This window comes from Brassica rapa, chromosome A03, assembly GCF_000309985.2.
Source record: "Brassica rapa cultivar Chiifu-401-42 chromosome A03, CAAS_Brap_v3.01, whole genome shotgun sequence".
NCBI classification, from domain to species: Eukaryota; Viridiplantae; Streptophyta; class Magnoliopsida; order Brassicales; family Brassicaceae; genus Brassica; species Brassica rapa.
In genome coordinates this window covers 17,912,686-17,929,118 of record NC_024797.2, presented here as the reverse complement: position 1 = coordinate 17,929,118, position 16,433 = coordinate 17,912,686, and the positions used below count along the sequence as shown (strand labels likewise).

Below are 16,433 nucleotides of genomic sequence, written 5' to 3'. Positions count from 1 at the left end.
TGTCATCCGGTTCATACTTCTCCCCCCTCCAAAATAATGCATGATTATTTTTATTCTCATTGATTTCTGAATAACTACATTATATTTTTATTTTCTTGATCAATAATATATTTGAAACATAAAGTAATACAATAAATCAAGAACAATATAGGAAAATAGGAAAGTATGAGTCTGATGACGAAAATCATGAAAATAATAAAAAGTACGTCATACTCCAAATAGAAAGATTGACTTCATGGATGAATTATCCTCAACACTACTTAAGATTTAATATAACTTAGAAACTTTCAATTATTTGATATTTGAAAATGACGATATAAACACACAATTTTTTTTATATCACTATTGCCAAATATCAAATAATTTAATATTTTGAAGTTATAATAAGTTGTAAATCGTGTTGAAAATTATTAATTTAAAATGTATAAATTAATTTTATAATAGATTAATGTATTAATAATATACATTAGTTTTAAAGGCTTACAAATCAATCTAAAACAATGTATAAATGAATAATAAATAACTTAAAAACCCTTTAATGACTTTTAGTGATAAAACCCCTCAACTATTTTTGAATCGTAAAAAAAACCCTCAACTAAGTTTTCAACATTATAAACCCTCAACTTATAAACCGTTAACATATGTCACCCTCCGTCACGGTTTTTTAAACGGAGGGTAACATATGTTAACGGAACTAAAGTTGAGGGTTTATTTCACAGAATTTTTAGTTGAGGGTTTTTTTTACGATTCATCTTTAGTTGAGGGGTTTAATTACTAAAAACCCTTTAAAATACTAGTTACATGTTACTTGCTTTTTTTTTTGTGAGGATATTACTTATACATCTTTTCTCTTTGAACTTGTTTCTTGTTTTGCATGCAATATACTGGACTTGTTTTGCATTGATGTGCTCTACTCGGCATAGAATCTAGAGCCCAAATTTTGACATTTTCGGATATTGGATTTAAGCCCATTACATGAATTTATAAATGTATATGAAAAGAAATAACAATACTAAAGGTTTCAGAAGGTTGAAGGTTTTCGACTTTTGTTCAAAAAGTAAAAGCCAAAGTGTAAAAAGAAAGAGATCTGTTCCGCTTTGGAGAGCTTCCAGTCATTACTAGACTTCCACCATAAGTCAATAATTGCATCTGACTTGAATCAAAATAAACCAATAAAGTATCATTTTCTTTTAACAAAGTCACTATTCGAAACGCATAACAATTTCAATAATTTAGACGGAAACTTGGATATTCGCTTGAATAATTCTACAAAACAAATAATACACAGGACCTACTTTTAAGTCCGTATCACCCCACCAATACAGTTGAATGGGGGTACATATATTCGTTTTATTATAGCCTCAAGTATTATTTTAGATGGTAGCTTGAAGGTAAAAAGATAAGAAAAAAATAGCAGAAACGAACAAAAACACGTGAACACACGACTTTTGGCTTCTGTGTGTTACTAAAATGCGTTAGGATATACTGTTTACACTAAATTTTACAAAGGCTCTGTCCTCAATAATACAATAAAAGCATCAACCTACTCAGGTGAGTTTCTATGGAAACAATTCGTATTTGTTATGCCTCCTCCAACTTCCAAGGTTCAAAATATGGTGTTGCAAACTATCTCTATTTGTTAACTGTTGATAAAATAAATATTTGTTTTTTAATCAAAGGAAGATTAATGTGTTCAATACATTTTACATCTATCAAATCCATTTTTCTAGTCAACATTTCACAAATCACAATGCCTTATCCTTATTCTGATTAATCATAGTTAAGCTGTTCTAAGAACACGAGCGATTTGAACACGTGTTGAACAAGCATGGGACCCACATGACATCTACCGTTCAGATGACGTGAACAATCAATCCTTAACTTTATAGGTTTTGTAGTTTGTAGTTGGAATCATTTAAACTTTAGTTCCAAAGATGTAATCAAAATATCATTGAACTTGAAGATAATAATAACAATCGACAAATATACATTCAAAATCCCGTGAACGAAACAAACATATGAATCTGTCACCTGAAACATAACTAGATTTTATGTTCATTCATATCTTTTCATCGGACGACGATAGCGCTATGTGAGGAAAAATAAATTCGATCTTTAATTCTTCCAAAAGCATAGAGGTAATTGTCGTAATAAAGAAAGCAAAAAGACATTGCCTCCAGCTCACAGACACTAGCCAGTGTCGAGACACAACTTCTTCTGCTTTGCTCTGTACACACTCCACAAAAGTCTTCACCTCTCTTTCTCCGCTTCCTCCCAAACATCAAATAGCAATGTGGTACCCCTCTTACCTTATTCTTCTTCCTCCACTCACTAAGCCATATCTAGAAGACTAGAACCAACACTTAGTCTGAAAAACTCCGTCAATGGCTCTCTTCTTCTTCTTCCTCTTCCTCTTGATTCTCTCTTCTGCTTCCTCTATGAACGACCAAAACTCTTTGACTTACATCGTCCACGTCGACCACGAAGCTAAACCCTCAATCTTCCCCACTCACCGTCACTGGTACACCTCCTCTCTCGCCTCACTCACTTCCACTCCTTCAATCATCCACACATACGACACCGTTTTCCACGGCTTCTCCGCTAGACTCACCGCTCAAGACGCTACTCACCTCTTAACCCATCCTCACGTCATCTCCGTTATCCCCGAGCAAGTCCGTCACGTGCACACCACTCGCTCCCCTGAGTTCCTCGGTCTCAGGTCCACCGACAAAGCGGGTCTCCTCGAAGAGTCCGACTTTGGGTCGGATCTCGTCATCGGAGTTATCGACACGGGCATCTGGCCCGAGAGGCCCAGCTTCGACGACCGTGGTCTCGGCCCCGTTCCCGCCAAATGGAAAGGCCAATGCGTACCCTCGCAGGACTTCCCGGCGACGGCGTGTAACCGGAAACTCGTCGGAGCGAGATTCTTCTGCGGCGGGTACGAAGCGACCAACGGGAAAATGAACGAAACGACGGAGTTTCGCTCTCCGCGCGACTCCGACGGCCACGGGACCCACACGGCTTCTATCTCCGCCGGGCGTTACGTTTTTCCGGCGTCGATTCTCGGATACGCCCGCGGCGTCGCCTCCGGGATGGCTCCGAAAGCTAGGCTCGCCGCGTACAAAGTCTGCTGGAACTCCGGTTGCTACGACTCCGACATCTTAGCCGCGTTCGACACGGCGGTCGCCGACGGCGTCGACGTCGTCTCTCTCTCCGTCGGCGGCGTGGTGGTTCCGTACCACCTCGACGCCATCGCGATCGGAGCCTTCGGAGCGATCGACAGAGGGGTATTCGTCTCCGCCTCCGCCGGAAACGGCGGTCCCGGCGCTTTGACGGTGACTAACGTCGCGCCGTGGATGACGACGGTCGGCGCCGGAACCATCGACCGCGACTTCCCGGCGAACGTGAAGCTCGGAAACGGGAAAACGGTTCCGGGCGTTAGCGTTTACGGTGGGCCGGATCTTGAACCGGGTCGGATGTACCCGCTTGTGTACGGGGGAAGTTTGCTCGGAGGTGACGGTTACTCTTCGTCTCTGTGTATAGAAGGCTCGTTGGATCCGAGTTTGGTTAAAGGCAAGATCGTTCTCTGCGACAGAGGTATCAACTCGAGAGCTACCAAAGGAGAGATCGTGAGGAGAAACGGAGGCTCGGGGATGATTATAGCGAACGGTGTCTTCGACGGCGAGGGACTAGTCGCTGACTGCCACGTGTTACCTGCCACTTCGGTTGGTGCTTCGGGAGGTGATGAGATTAGGAGGTACATATCTGAGTCGAAACAACCAACGGCTACGATTGTTTTCAAAGGGACCCGACTTGGGATCCGACCCGCACCCGTAGTTGCATCTTTCTCAGCTCGTGGGCCTAATCCGGAGTCGCCGGAGATTCTTAAACCGGATGTTATCGCACCCGGTTTAAACATTTTGGCTGCTTGGCCTGACCGGATCGGTCCATCCGGTGTTCCTTCCGATAACCGGAGAACGGAGTTCAACATTTTATCAGGCACTTCGATGGCGTGCCCGCACGTGTCGGGTCTCGCGGCTCTGCTCAAGGCGGCTCATCCTGATTGGAGCCCAGCGGCTATAAGGTCAGCATTGATGACTACGGCTTACACTGTAGATAACCGAGATGAGCCAATGCTGGATGAGTCAACCGGGAATACATCTTCGGTTATGGATTACGGGTCGGGTCATGTTCACCCGACCAAAGCTATGGATCCAGGATTGGTCTACGATATTACATCTTACGATTACATCAACTTCTTGTGTAACTCGAACTACACAGGAGCCAACATTGTGACGATAACTCGACGCAAAGCTGACTGTGATGGTGCTAGACGCGCTGGACACGTCGGGAACTTGAACTATCCGTCGTTCTCTGTTGTGTTTCAGCAGTATGGAGAGAGTAAAATGTCGACACATTTCATTAGGACAGTGACTAATGTAGGCGATTCTGACTCGGTTTATGAGGTTAAGATTAGGCCGCCGAGAGGGACGAACGTGACGGTTGCGCCGGAGAAGCTATCGTTCAGACGGGTTGGGCAGAAACTAAGTTTTGTGGTTAGAGTTAAGACGACGGAGGTGACATTGTCACCAGGAGCGACAAGTGTTGAGACTGGTCATATAGTTTGGTCTGATGGGAAACGAAATGTTACAAGTCCTTTGGTGGTTACTCTTCAACAACCTCTGTGAAGGTTTTTTTAGGCTTTTGAGACCTGAAGAATTCTGGTCTCTTTGTTTTTCTATAAATTGTGAAAGTAAGAGATCATATAGCTGGTCTTGTTGTCTAATGTCTAAGATCTTTGTCGGACGTTCATGTAATATATAGTAGAGTGTTCATTTGATGATGTGGGCTTTTAATTGAGGCTTGTAGAGCTTAAAGCTCTGAGCCCAAATCTTTCTTGTTCAAGGTGAAATATATTATGATTTCATTATTCATTTTACTACTTGGGTTACTTGAGTTTCACAACTTGTATGAATGTATGGTCCCATATAGTTGAACAAAAATATCTTCTGTTTCTTTCAGGATATGGGCAGCTTTCAATCATCTTCTGTTTCTTGAGATCAGCTATTTTAGGAACTTTATCTCAATCGAACAAAAGAGAATGGTCCTAACATTATCTTGTATATATTTATTGTATTGGTATAACTTTATCTTCTACACTCAGTACACACGTATAGTAATACATCTTCAGTTCTCTCGAATACAATTTTGTGAAAACATAATAGAAAAAAGTAATTTGTCTTTAAATGATGTTAAGAAGCACCGAATAATATCAATCAGGAGATTTGATATGCAATTAACTAAATAATAAACAACAAATGATATGATTTAAAGTTTGAACTATGAAGATGAGCGTCAAGGGTGTGGTACAAGGAGGGACCGACAATGCAAAGCCTTGTCGTGAGTCAACTTGCTCAACTTGTTGTCTTTCTCTTATCTCTTTTCAAATTTCAATAAACTTTGTCTGTGTCAATATTCATGGCCTCTTTTGTTTACTGTGGTCACACGGATACACTTTCTTGACACTCTTCGGTAGTTCTTCAAGATTCTAAGATAAATGTTTTCACCCTTAACTTTATAGGAGCTTTTACATCATGGTTCTGGTTTTTTTCCCCCATAGCTAACTATAATCATGTAAATGTAAACACTACTAATAAACCCAAAAAAAATGTTACAAGGGAGAGTGATAGTATTTAGAAAAATGATCTTAATCGTAAATATTATTTTTTCTTAAGTAATGTGTAAAATCTGTATAATTCATCAACTTCCTATAACTAGTTAAAGCCTTAGCCATCAAAGGATAAAAATCTAATGTTCATAATTATTATAAGAACCACATTTGATTTCTTGTTGTCGGCTTATTCATTTGAAAGATCCAATCTCCATCATCACTTATCATTGTTTAACTTGTTATAATCTAGGAGATTACTTTTTACATTTGACCACAAATAACACATGGTGGTTAACTAACACACTCAAACTTTACTACTGAACTATAACTCCAACTATTTAAGCTCAACAGATTTCTTACCCAAATATCTTTTAGTTTAGAAATATTTTGAATGAAAATAATAAAAAAGATATTTTCATTTTTCAATGTTATCTATGATTTTCTTACCTTAGCTAACTATTACTCAATGGCATTATTGTAGAATCAGTCACAAAGTAAGGGTACAATGGTGAGTAAAAATCAACCTATATAATACACGACGCACCATCCCTCTATCTCTCTGGAGTGTACCAAACCACAGAGAGAGTAAACTATTAAATACAAAGAGAACCCCAAAGAAGCTAATATTCACCGTTTCGCCGCAAAGTTTGCATTTCAACATTTAACACCCCTTAAAAGACTTTAACGCCGCCATGTGTGGAGGAGCTATAATCTCCGAATTCATCCCTCCGCCGAAGTCCCGCCGCGTCACCAGCGAATTCATCTGGCCGGATCTGAAAAATCTGAAGAAGAAGTCGAGGAAGCGATCCCATTTCTTCGATCTGGACAACGAGTTCGAGGCTGATTTCAAAGGGTTTAAGGATGATGATTCGTCTTTTGAGTGTGAAGATGGATTCGATGTGAAGCCCTTTGCCTTCACCGCAGCTACCAAACCCGTAGCTTCCCTTCCCACCAACGTCGCCTCCACTGGTAACATATTCAGATTATTCATAAAAGTTTCGATTTTTATTTTAATTAGGAAAAAAAGATGAGAGATTTTATTTATAATTCTCTTAAATTTGATATGGGTTTGTGGATCTTAATCATGATGTTAACATTCCAGTCATAAAGTCAAGATCTTTATAACTTTTCAAAGTTTCTGGGGAAAGGGACAAGAGATGGATCTTTTTCTAGCTTTGGTCTTTTATTACATGATTATTAGCCTGTCTTTATATCTAGAAGTATTGACAAGTTGTCAAGTAGTAGTAAAGAGTTGACTTTTCTACTTTTATATGATCATTTTAAAGTTCTTGAAATGATTTAGATCTTGGTTTTCACTATTCAGAGGCTTTTACTTAGTGTTTAGCGTCAATTATGGTTTCAAGCCTATGTAAATGGTTTGATATTATTAGTTTTGTTACTATGTTGATCAAATTAAAACTTAAAAGTTCTTGAAATGATTTAGATCTAGTGGATCTTGGTTTTAGAGGCTTTTACTTAGTGTCTAGCGTCAGTTATTATTTAAAATCTGTGAAAATGGTTGATATTATTAGTTTTGTTACTAGATGCAGTTTTGTTTATGTGTATTTTCGACTTTAATTTATGAGTTATTTTGTGTTTTGACTCCGTAAGGTTCAGTTTCTGACAAGAAAGCTGTGGAGTCCGATGAGAAATCTGGCAAGAGGAAGAGAAAGAATCAGTACAGAGGGATTAGGCTGCGCCCCTGGGGAAAATGGGCTGCTGAGATCCGTGATCCTAGAAAAGGCTCACGAGAATGGCTTGGAACGTTCGAAACCGCTGAGGAAGCAGCAAGAGCTTATGACGCAGCTGCGCGCAGGATCCGTGGCGATAAAGCTAAGGTGAACTTCCCTGAGGAGGTGATCAGTAGTCCTAAGAAGCCAGTGGCTAAACCAAACCAGACCCCAACTTTGGTTCAGCCGCCAACGCATGTGAGTCAGTACTGCAACAACAACTCCTTTGATAGCATGGGACACGACTCCTTGAGTTTCGTGGAGGAGAAGCCTCAGATCTACAACAATCAGTTCTTCGATGTTGGACAGTATTTCAATTCTGATCAGGGGAGTAACTCGTTTGACTGCTCTGAGTTTGGGTGGAGTGATCACGCCCCCAAGACACCACCAGAGATCTCTTCAATGGTAGTTAACAACAACCAAGCTACCTTTGCTGAACAAACCATTGCAGCCAAGAAGGTCAAACTCAACTCTGAGGACGAGACAAGCGACAATGATGATCTGATGGTGTACCTTGACAACGCCCTGTGGGAGTCTCCGTTGGAAATGGAAGCTATGCTCGGTGTAGATGCTGCTGCCACCGGTGTGGCTCAGGAAGAGGAAAACCCAATGGAGCTGTGGAGCTTAGATGATATCAACTTTATGCTGGATGGAGACTTCTGAAGTGAGTGATGGGTTGCCTAGTTTGTAAATAAAGCTGTGTTTGTGTGTGTGTGTTGGTGAGTTTCAAGCCCATTGTGAAGACAAACAGCCGTAACTTTTACTTAATCTTCAGTTTGGTTTTTGTGTTTGTTGTCTCACAGGGTTTTGTTTTGTATCCCTAAGACTTGTTTAACAAGTATAATAAAAAACGGTGTTGGAACCTCTGTTTTTTCTATGAATCTTCTCTGTTTAACATAACTTTTGCTTGGTATATAGTTCTTGTAAACTTTCTCGTAGTTGACATTCATTTTTTTCTTTAAAACATGTTCTTTAACAATTAAAATACTATAATTTCGGTTATTTTCAAGGTAACATAAGACAGGGAAGATAACATTAGAAGTCGGTCATCTAAATTAAAGTAACAGAAAATGTCTAATTGAATAATCAATGAGCCTTTAGAGGCACCTATAGCTAACAGTATTATCAATTATTTGAGGTTGCCTTCGTTAAAAACTCCGCAGGCCGCAGCCGTAGGCAGAAATAATCGGGTCTGATGAAAATCATATACAAAGTCATACTCGTACAACGGTACACGGTACAACTACAGCTAGAATATATGATGCAACTTGACCATGTTACATTTTTAAACACAAATAATACTCAATATCTCGTATAAACGGACAATCTGATAGTTTTGTATAGGAAGAAAAAAAGATACTACAACTGAGAACATCTCCGACGATGATACCAATACATCAAAGTGTGATAAACGTTTTGTTATCTCCAACAATGATATCAAATTTTACACCAAATGCCATAGAGTCTATCTCAGAGTTTTCTAAAAATGAATTCTATTTTGAAGTTTCTAAAATTCTATATTTGAAGTTTAAAGGTGTTTTTCTCCAAAAGAAAAACTTCAAATTCAATTTTAAAACTATTTGTATTTTATAATATAATCATTATATTTGTCATAACTAATTTGAATTCACAAAAATTTTGTAAATAACTAGCACATATATAAACATATTACAACAATATTAATTAATAAAATATTATATTAAAATATAAAATTTTAAACAAAATAACTTAATTAATATTAAACTTCAAGCAAAATACCATAGTATTTCATAAAGTGATTTTTGTAATGGATATATGATATAATAGTGCATTTTGAAGTAAAAATGGCTCTCTTCATTTTAATTTGTAGATTAAAGATAAAAACTGTTGAAATCGGGTGATACTAATACTTGTAAATACATTGTGGATTAAAACAAGAAAGTAAAAGAGAAACATAAAATCTTGCTAAAAGACAAACTTTTATCGATGATATTACTCGTGAATATATTCAATATGAACAAGAAAGAGTTGTACGAAAAGACATTATCATCAACAACAACAACAACCATCTTCAGTTACATAAAAAAAACAATATTTAGAAATTTTGAAGGTTCCGGATCAAACTTACCACTATTAGTGTTGTTGTAATATTTAAATTGTGAAATAGTTATGTCTTCATGTAATTTTTTAAAAGCTTTTTTTTGTTAAGTTTCTTTTGTATACTTTGGTTATCTAAATCTAGTTTAAAATATTTTAAATCTTATTTTAAAGTTTTATTTAATTTTATATGTAAACTTAAATTTTGTAAACAAAACTTAAAATATTTATGAGATATAATTTTCATAAGGATTAAACAATAAACAAGAAAATATTTATGAATCATAAATATGATGTGTAATTGTATGGACCAAAATGCAAATAAAAATATGAAACTTCAAATTTGAAGTTTTGAGTAATTTTGAATAGTGAAACTTCAAATATATTGTTTCACTCTTTAAAACTAGTTCTTTTTTGGAAAGTAAAAAATTCATTTTTGAAAAGATGCTCTAAGCAAGGAACAAAACAAAACGAAAGAGTCTCAAAAACAGAACGAAAGTGACAGATGTTGAACAATATCCCAAATAAGGTTGGTCTGGAATCCTTGGCGAGTACTTTGGAGTCAGATAGTACCGTGAGAGATCGAATTATTCCTTGCATCATCAGGAAGTAGTACATATCGGCACACAGGACACGAACTGCATGTGAAGCTCAAGCCACGGTACTATACACTGTATGTGAAACTTGTGCTTACATGGCATTTCTTTAGCTTCACTTCCTTTCGCAAAGTCCTCCAAACAAACTGAACATGTCAACGGCTCACATACTTTAACCGTTGGGAGATTCCCCACTGCTTCATTTCGTGCTGGAAGAGTCCATTGTCCCCTTATTGAATCGTCATCATCTAGACTATGAAGCAAGCGGTCAAAAATCCGATCTGTGTCTTGAATCAACTGCAATATTGCAGCTGAAGCAGAGCTTCTTCGTCTCCTCCTAGTGATAGAATCAAGCTCCCTGTCTAATTCAATCTCTCGATCATGTTCACTGTCTCGATGACGACCATGATTATCATTTCCATCAGCAATATTGACCTCATCATTATCCACACCAAACTCTGTCCTCCTAAACCTTGTACCGAATACAATCTCTTCACCCATTTCCTCAACGAACTCGCTTCCGCAATGAGAACATTTGATCTCGTCGTCGTCAATAATAGGATTCACAGCTTGTGAACACATATAACACCAATACCTAGCCGCCATTGCCTCTTCCTCCTCCTTCTCCACTCAACTCTGTCTCTCGTTTCTGAAACAACCACAAGAAGAACATAAGAAACAATAAAAAACCCTACAAAGTTTCCATCTTTCATACGTTTAAAATCAGACAGGAAAAGTCTTAAGGAGATTTTTAACAAAATCAAGCTTCCTATGCAAACACAAAGTGATCTAGAGGAAAAAGAACAAATACAACAAAACAATAACTTGTAAAAGTTTCTTACTTTCTTCTTTAGATCTCCACCAAGAAGCTTCTCTTTATCTGGGAGTCTGCAGAAATGGTGAGAGACGAAGAAAAGAAGAAAATATATTTACCCAATCTAAAGCTAATTAACTTATAGTACAAGTTTATATCTAAGCGAGAGAAAGTTGAGCGAGAAAATGCTCTCCCGGAACCCCAAGTGTGCTTAAGTTGGTTTTATCGGGTTCCGTGTGCGTTTGAGTTTCGGAGTAGTTAGAAAGAATTAGGCATTGAGTGTAACGGGACACATGCAGAATAAAAGCACTGGATGCAGTTTAGTTTTACGTGTTATTTATTTTTCATCTGCAAATAAAAGGAGGAAGCTGGGTGGCCCAATGCATGAGCATCCTTTTTTCAACTTTTTTCTTTTACGAAATGGTTGTCTATAAATATACATTCCTTCTCATTATTCATATTCACAGCTTCAAAATTTTCTCTGCAAATGAGTTTTGTAATATTTTTGTTTTTCTTATACTATATACAAATGATATATCTATGTTGTGATTAATATTTTTTCCAAGCTGCGCACGGATTATGTATTTTAATTGTTAAATTTATCTCTTTTAGTTTGTATGTGATTTCTTACTTTTTACAATTTTTAGAAAATAGTTCAGCATTTTTATATTTAAACTGATCTAACTTGTTGAAAGAAAAAAAACAGATCCAATATATTAGGGAGTATTTAGCATTTTCTTTTACTAATAGTCATATACATAAAAATAATTCGGATTTTGTGTTTAAAAAAATAAAAATAACAAATCGAACTTGCATGGGATATGATGTAATTGATATTTATCCACATTTTATATGAAAGTGTAATTACAAAAATTATTTACACAAGTTATAAGTTGGAGTAATATAGAGTTTATATAAGAGAAAAAGACCAAAATAACACTAAATCAAGTTTTTGTTCTCAAACTAGCACTCAAGGCCAAAAGTCACAAAAATAGCACTCAATGGATGGGGTTTAGGGTTTAGAATTTAGGATTTAGGGTTTAGAATTTAGGTTTTAGGGTTTAGAGTTGAGAAGTGAGGTTTTGGGGATAAGATTTCAAATTTTGAAAATTAAAAAAATTTAAATTTTTCAAAAGATAAAATACTATTTTGGTCATTTTAGTTTTTGAGTACTATTTTTGTGATATAAATTTAGAAAGGTGCTATTTTGGAGATTTGCCCTTTATATATTAGCATTCTCTTTTTACTAGTCATGTGTAAATATATAATTAATTCAAATTTTGTGTGTTTAAAAATAAAAATGTCAATCCAACTTGTACGGGATGTGATGTAAATAGATATTAATATCCACATTTTATATGAAAGTGTAATTACAAAAATTACTTACACAAGTTAATATGGTAATCCGATCTTTTTTATTCACACAACTCTCAAAATATGCTTAGTTGACCAAACAAAAGAGGATGGAGAAGATAATTATTAATTAAAAAAAAGGAAGGTACTAGGATAAAAGAGATCTTAAGACAAGTGGTAAGAGGTTCTGGAGAGTTCCATTCCCTCTCTAACGTATGTTGGAGAGATAGAGGAAAACAAAAAATTCTTCTCTCCCAACTTCTTCTTTGATCATCTACGATCTTCAGTGTTCCTGCGTCTTAAGAACGTAGTTTCGAGTCCATTGAACCCACTTTAGTACCAGTATTGGTCTGTGACTCTGAGACTCTGTTTTTTTTGGTGGTTGAATTCATCGAAAGAATCGATTTTTATTGTGTTTTTGTCGGTTTTGGTTTGTGGGTTTTGAGAAATAAAGGCATGGCGTCGAACAGTAACGAGAAAGGGAACGATGATCTGTATGCTGTTATGGGTTTGAAGAAGGAATGTACCACCACGGAGCTCCGTTCTGCTTACAAGAAGCTCGCTCTTGTGAGTTTTCGTTTCGTTCCTCTTCGTGTTTTGTTCATTGGTCAATGAAATTGAATCTGTTCTACCTGATCTGGAGTGTTGCATGTAATAATAGCAAATCGATTTGTTTTTTTGACTGGATTAAGTAATAGATTCTGTGAATAAAGATCATGCCTTTGATTTGGTATGTTGTGATTTAGAGATGGCATCCAGATCGTTGTTCGTCGATGGGGGATTCGGAGTTTGTAGATGAATCAAAGAAGAAGTTTCAGGCTATCCAAGAGGCCTACTCTGGTAATTTCCACCAACCTTTTTGCTTCATCTTTCTTCTCAAAGTTCTCTCTTTTTTTTTAATCGTTTGATGGAACAAATGGGAGTTGATTATTGGGTAACATAAAGATCATGTATTGTTACCTTGATGTGTACTTTTTGAAAAGTATTGTTTTATGTTTGTAAATTAAGCTTTTTTTTTTGTTGCCTTTTGTGGACACAACAGTTCTGTCTGACTCCAACAAGAGGTTCCTCTATGACGTTGGAGCTTATAATAGTGATGATGATGATCATGACCAAAACGTAAAGCTCCCTTATTTTGTTTGAAGACACAGTTAATGTCTGGTTGGTTTTTTATTGAAAATGGATATGGCTTTTGTATGATTATTGAACATATGAACAATGTTGTTTTTGCAGGGAATGGGAGATTTTTTGAACGAGATGGCTACCATGATGAATCAGTCAAAGCCTAGTGTAAGGCAGCCTGCTTTAGTTTCCCATATGTTTATTATTAGACGCTATTGATTTGATTGCGTCGGTGACATTTGAAATGTTGGTTTTGGCAGGAGAATAACACAGGGGACAGTTTTGAACAGTTGCAAGATCTGTTTAATGAGATGTTTCAAGGAGACGCTTCAGCATTCTCCTCATCTTCATCATCATGCAATGCCTCAACTTTCACTTCCTCTTGTAGCTTTGTCTTCGACACTAATGCTCAGCAGTCACCGTTTGAGCACAACTCGATGGGGATGAATGATCCTTTCGCGTTTGACCCCAGAGCTCACACCTTCTCTTTAGGGGTAATTGATATTTTCATAAAACCTTAATGCTCATCCTGAAGATGATTTGTTCTTGATGATGAAATGGGTTTTGCAGGTGGAACATCAGCAGGATTTCAAGAAGGGGAAGAACAATGGTGGGAGGAGAAACAGGAGGAAGAACAATGCTCAATCAGCTACTCACGAAACGTCGTCGTCAAACAACTATGGAGTCCCCACTTCATAACTATTGAGGACCATCTTTTTGATAACTTATCTCCACATTTGTCGACTAGTCACACACAAGAGGACTGGTTCTGGTCTTCTCAACAAGGATGCATCAAAAACTCCAAACGTTGTCGTTTGTAAAACTACCCTTGTAGTTCGTTCTCTCGGAGCTTTTTTCTCTCTCTCTCTCTCTACTTTGTTATTGAATTGTTGTCTCCTAAGCAAGAGTCTTTAACACCATTGTTATGTAATACTTGTCCCAGATTCTTAATTAGTCATTGGTTTTCTCAGCATTTGATTATCTATACAACAACTTTTTGTTTGGTATTGAACCAAGCATCACATAGTGATGGCAATATATTATTGTTTTCGACTAATCTGAGACTGATCTTTTCACCAATCAGCTGATAATCAGCATTTGATTATCTATAAATTTAATTGAACAATTGGTGGAGCTTGAGAAAGAGAAGACACAGTTCCTTAAGACTCAAATGGATATGTTAAGGAACATTCACAAGAAGCTGGAGACTGTGTCAGAAGAATCAGGAGTCAATGCAGTGTCAAGGATAATGGCAATGATGTTGATAACATTGGATACAGTGCTTGTGGAATGTGTAAACGGAGAATTGGATACGATGTTTAGGACTGTCTCAAACATTGGTGGTACTGGTACATGGAAACTGTATGAAATGTTGAAGTCAATCAGAAACTCAGCCAATGAGAATGCTCATACGCTTGAAAAGATTCCAACTTATGAAATCAGTTAAAGAGAGTGATAGACACAAGAGTTGTTAAGTACATAAAGAACTGAAGCATTGTTGAGCTGAAACAAAAGATAGTTGCTTGCTACTACTACTACTGCTACTTCATCCGAAGGATGAAAAGCTTTTAAAGACACTTAAGAAACAGACATTCAGAAGAAGTCGTCAAAGTCTTCCTTGAGAGTGAATTCATCTGAATCAAACCGCCAAGCCAGAGGAGTGGAAGGCATCACCATAGAGCCATGACGTATTGGAGAGCGCCAGGGGGTTGAGCTCTTGAGCCAATCAGTCAGCTTGGGGGATGGAATCTCTTCTGGTTCCTCACAAGTCAGATTGTTCTTACCATCCATCTGTAACCAACAAAAAGATTCATGTAAGTACTTAAATTAAAACCTCTCATAACTCAAAGAGTCAGAGATACACATTGAATAAGAAGAGTCAAGTACCATTTCTGTGTCATACTTGGGATGCTTTCCCTTGACGCTAGAAGAATCTGTGAAAACAAAAAAAGAACAAGCTTAAAACACAAGTTTACAAAGCAAAGACATCAGAGGTTATTAAAAGACACACATCTAGTTTATTTACCATGGTGGAGTAGAATGTCAGCAGAGAAGTGATCGTCCCAGAGACTCTGCTGCTCTTTGATGCACTTGCTGTGATCATGCAAGAACATCTCTCCAGCTATGTTGATTTCTCCCTTTGCAGCAGACGCGAGTTGCTTGTTCTTAGAAGAAGCTTTGGGATGAGCACCAGACTTGTTTGTGATATCATTCAGAGCCTTACGAGCTCCTACAGGTTTCTTCCTCTGACCAAGTACAGTTCCTTTGGTCTTAACAGAAGCAGCAGCAACACTCTCTGAGATAAAACAAAAAGAACAAAACATTCTATCAACACATATATACTTTTCTGAAAAGAGAGAGAGAAAGAGAGTAAAGTTAACTACTTTTGCGATGAATCGGAGCGTTCTCGTCAGGGAAGATCATCTGTTGAAGAGTGTTCATGTTCGCCATAGATCTGCAAGAAAAGGACCAATAAGATGGAAGCAATCGTCAAAATCAATCAGTTGGAAACCCTAAACCCTAAATTCGATTCTCCAGAAAACCTAAAACACAATGATCCTCTGTAAATCTGAAAACTTTATGAATCAATTAGCCACAAATTAAAGAATAACAAAGAATCTCACGATGAACGGTTGTAATCGAAACCTAAGTCAGAAGAAGCAGTTTCTTGTGGGAGAGAGAAGTGGAGATTGTTTAACGCTAACTTTTTCGATCTTGTTTCTTTGCTTTTATCGATGATTAAAGAAGAGAGAGACCGAATCAAGCGAGAAAGTGAATTTTATAGAAGAAACTAAAAAGGTTACTAGCCGTTAAGAGCCGTTGCAGAATATTTTAAATACGGCCCAACAAGACATTACCCAGGCCCATTAATTTCTGTTTGTGTTACGTAAACAATTTTTATTATAATTCGATATTTACTGTTGTTAACGAATATTAAATACAGAAAGTACGTATGTAATTCCCTATCTTTTACATGTTACGAAACAGTAACTGGAACAAATCAACTTAGAAGCCCAAGATTAAGCCCATTAGTCACACAAAGTAACGCATCCACGTCACCGTTCTAAAAA

The 16,433-nt window shown here is 37.2% G+C and overlaps 4 protein-coding genes and 1 pseudogene across 7 annotated transcripts; 3 read left to right on the top strand and 2 right to left on the bottom strand.

Moving 5' to 3' along the window:
• The first annotated feature begins 843 nt into the window (after positions 1 to 843).
• Positions 844 to 4,939, top strand: LOC103859561 (subtilisin-like protease SBT1.5). The gene has a single exon (XM_009137124.3). It carries the CDS (start codon positions 2,385 to 2,387, stop codon positions 4,686 to 4,688), a length of 2,304 nt encoding a protein of 767 aa, XP_009135372.2. The 5' UTR covers positions 844 to 2,384; the 3' UTR covers positions 4,689 to 4,939.
• Positions 4,940 to 6,162: 1,223 nt separating this feature from the next.
• LOC103859560 (ethylene-responsive transcription factor RAP2-2) lies at positions 6,163 to 8,296 on the top strand. Of its 2 annotated transcripts, none has more exons than XM_009137123.3 (2): positions 6,163 to 6,640; positions 7,289 to 8,296. In XM_009137123.3, exons 1-2 carry the CDS (start codon positions 6,364 to 6,366, stop codon positions 8,062 to 8,064), a joined length of 1,053 nt encoding a protein of 350 aa, XP_009135371.1. In that variant the 5' UTR covers positions 6,163 to 6,363; the 3' UTR covers positions 8,065 to 8,296. The 2 variants fall into 2 exon arrangements, with proteins under 2 accessions (XP_009135371.1, XP_009135370.1); XM_009137122.3 differs by having other exon boundaries at positions 6,188 to 6,640; positions 7,283 to 8,296.
• LOC117132421 lies at positions 8,086 to 12,118 on the bottom strand (annotated as a pseudogene).
• Positions 12,119 to 12,374: 256 nt separating this feature from the next.
• On the top strand, positions 12,375 to 14,369 carry LOC103859559 (chaperone protein dnaJ 6). Its single transcript, XM_009137121.3, has 7 exons — positions 12,375 to 12,588; positions 12,695 to 12,807; positions 12,987 to 13,080; positions 13,283 to 13,359; positions 13,474 to 13,530; positions 13,623 to 13,856; positions 13,933 to 14,369. The coding sequence occupies exons 2-7, from the start codon at positions 12,697 to 12,699 to the stop codon at positions 14,059 to 14,061; spliced, it is 702 nt and encodes a 233-aa protein (XP_009135369.1). The 5' UTR covers positions 12,375 to 12,588; positions 12,695 to 12,696; the 3' UTR covers positions 14,062 to 14,369.
• A 371-nt stretch (positions 14,370 to 14,740) lies between these two features.
• Positions 14,741 to 16,140, bottom strand: LOC103859558 (protein PATRONUS 1). 3 transcript variants are annotated; one of them, XM_009137118.3, is made up of 5 exons: positions 15,987 to 16,140; positions 15,747 to 15,817; positions 15,389 to 15,658; positions 15,250 to 15,296; positions 14,741 to 15,153 (listed from the first exon to the last, which is right to left on the bottom strand). In XM_009137118.3, exons 2-5 carry the CDS (start codon positions 15,811 to 15,813, stop codon positions 14,956 to 14,958), a joined length of 582 nt encoding a protein of 193 aa, XP_009135366.1. In that variant the 5' UTR covers positions 15,814 to 15,817; positions 15,987 to 16,140; the 3' UTR covers positions 14,741 to 14,955. The 3 variants fall into 3 exon arrangements, with proteins under 3 accessions (XP_009135366.1, XP_009135367.1, XP_018513161.1); XM_009137119.3 differs by having other exon boundaries at positions 16,009 to 16,114; XM_018657645.2 differs by lacking the exon at positions 15,987 to 16,140 and adding an exon at positions 15,906 to 15,972.
• Between the last annotated feature and the right edge of the window lie 293 nt (positions 16,141 to 16,433).